Here is a 2047-nt window from a genome sequence, read left to right on the forward strand (position 1 = left end):
AGCAGGTGTGAATTGGGGGGTGGGGGTTTCACACTTACCTGTATGACAACACAGGCCTGAATCAGGTCATTTCTGAAGGGCTGAAACATTACACATAAAACACTTTTGCATATATGCAAGCTGTTATTTTATTGCTTATTTGAATCAATGTAATTTACTCCTGTGATCAAAGCTGAATCTGAATACTGAATTACATGTGCAGTAAATTGAAATTATACCCTCAAAAGCATGTCAAACAGGGCAATCCACTCTGTGTGTGTGAGTGTGTGTGTCTGTTTCTTTTCCAGGAAAGTATATATGCTTTACTAAATTTAAATGTTGTTTTGTCTGTTTCTTGAAGGTCTGCTGCTGATCGCCACCTGGTTTACTGTTTACGGTGCTTCAAGCCACAGGAAAACCTCTCTGTTCATCTGGCTAGGGTTTGTATGAAAACCAACACGCCAGATGAAAGAGCTGAGGAGCTGCATAAAGCCAAGGTATCCAATAGGGAATGGGTATGCACAAGCAGGACCTGGGATTACCAGGAGCTCTGTCAGATCCTGCCTGAAAGTACCTCGCGGCTCAACATGACCAAGGAGCTTCTCCGGCGAGGAGAATCCTCAACTGGTCTTAGACCCTGCGGTTACCACCACTTCAGTCTCTCACAGCATGCAAGACTGTCAGAAGATCCTGACCGCTGCAAAAGCAGACTTCCTCAGGATACGAGGAAACCTGCTGAAGGGCGGCGAGGTGTCCGGGGCGGAGAAGACCCTTTACCGGTATTACTGCGAGGCAGTCTTGGTTTTCCGTCACCTTCAGGGCCCTGGAGCTGTGGAAGTCTTGACTGTAAGTTCATCTATTGTAGCAAGTTGTCCCTCATGATATGCTGTAATTTTTTGACATGAGTACGATTTGGCAATTAAAATATTTCCATGTTTTCTAGGATGCAGACTGGGTGGAGAGGTTGCAGCATGGTGGCAGGGTTGTGTTTGGCATCAGCAGCCGCGCAACAGCTAGAAAGCAGGCTCCCACGTTCGCCCTGTCCTCCACAGAGGAAGCTGTAAGGCCTTACATATCTTATTAGACTGATTCTCTGACTACAGTATGAAGCAATGCATGTGCTGTTTTATTGTAATGCACAAAGATTTTTTGGTTTCAGTACTAGTTTATAACAGTCTGTTCTATTTTCACAGTGGTTTCAGCTGTACTTCAGAGAGATACGGCCAGAAAACATTCGGCCTGATAAAACCTGCAATCGGTTTTTCATGTCACCGGCCGGCGAAGGAGTGTGCAACGTCACAAAGGATCTCAACCGCCTCCATGAAATGTATGTGGCCCCGCAGATCCGCATAGATTTCCAATATCTTACCGGTCACAGTGAATATTCATAAATAATCTTTTATTTCTTAATGCAGGTATAAGCTGCCCGCCATCAGGAGCAATGACATGCGGAAGGCAGTGGAGGCGGCTGCTGCTCAAACACTGCCAGCAGACCAACAGCAGGCAGTGAAAGAGTACCTAACCCTCAGGGTGCCGGCGGCAAAGAATGCAACAGCCACAGTTTGTGTGCTGCTGGACTCCTTGGCGGGGTAGGTCATTTCATCCAGTGGTTCAACATGATTGTGTTTTCCCAATGTTATATAATTTTTTTATTTTTTTAAACTTGTTTTTCCTTCCTTTTGCAGCTTTACATCAGACGATGGCACTCCCGGAACCAGCACCGAGAACAGAGACTTCTCTGCATTTGTCTCGCAATTTCCTGTGTAACTGGACGGCCAGTTTCTTTTCGTGGTCACATTCTTTAGATTGCAGATGGACGAATAGGCTTTTCATGGTCACATTCTTTAGATTGCAGATGGACGAATAGGCTTTTCATGGTCACTTTCTTTAGATTGCAGATGGACGAATAGGCTTTTCGTGGTCACTTTCTTTAGATTGCAGATGGACGAATAGGCTTTTCATGGTCACATTCTTTAGATTGCAGATGGACGAATAGGCTTTTCATGGTCACTTTCTTTAGATTGCAGATGGACGAATAGGCTTTTCGTGGTCACTTTCTTTAGATTGC

At 45.0% G+C, this 2047-nt stretch overlaps 1 protein-coding gene across 1 annotated transcript; it reads left to right on the forward strand.

Annotated features, from left to right (window-relative positions):
- Nucleotides 1–351: 351 nt before the first annotated feature.
- Nucleotides 352–1791, forward strand: LOC141301157 (uncharacterized). The gene is made up of 5 exons (XM_073831397.1): nt 352–825; nt 923–1039; nt 1173–1306; nt 1395–1568; nt 1665–1791. The coding sequence occupies exons 1-5, from the start codon at nt 649–651 to the stop codon at nt 1744–1746; spliced, it is 684 nt and encodes a 227-aa protein (XP_073687498.1). The 5' UTR covers nt 352–648; the 3' UTR covers nt 1747–1791.
- Nucleotides 1792–2047: the final 256 nt, after the last annotated feature.

This window comes from Garra rufa, chromosome 25 (genome assembly GCF_049309525.1).
Source record: "Garra rufa chromosome 25, GarRuf1.0, whole genome shotgun sequence".
NCBI classification, from domain to species: Eukaryota; Metazoa; Chordata; class Actinopteri; order Cypriniformes; family Cyprinidae; genus Garra; species Garra rufa.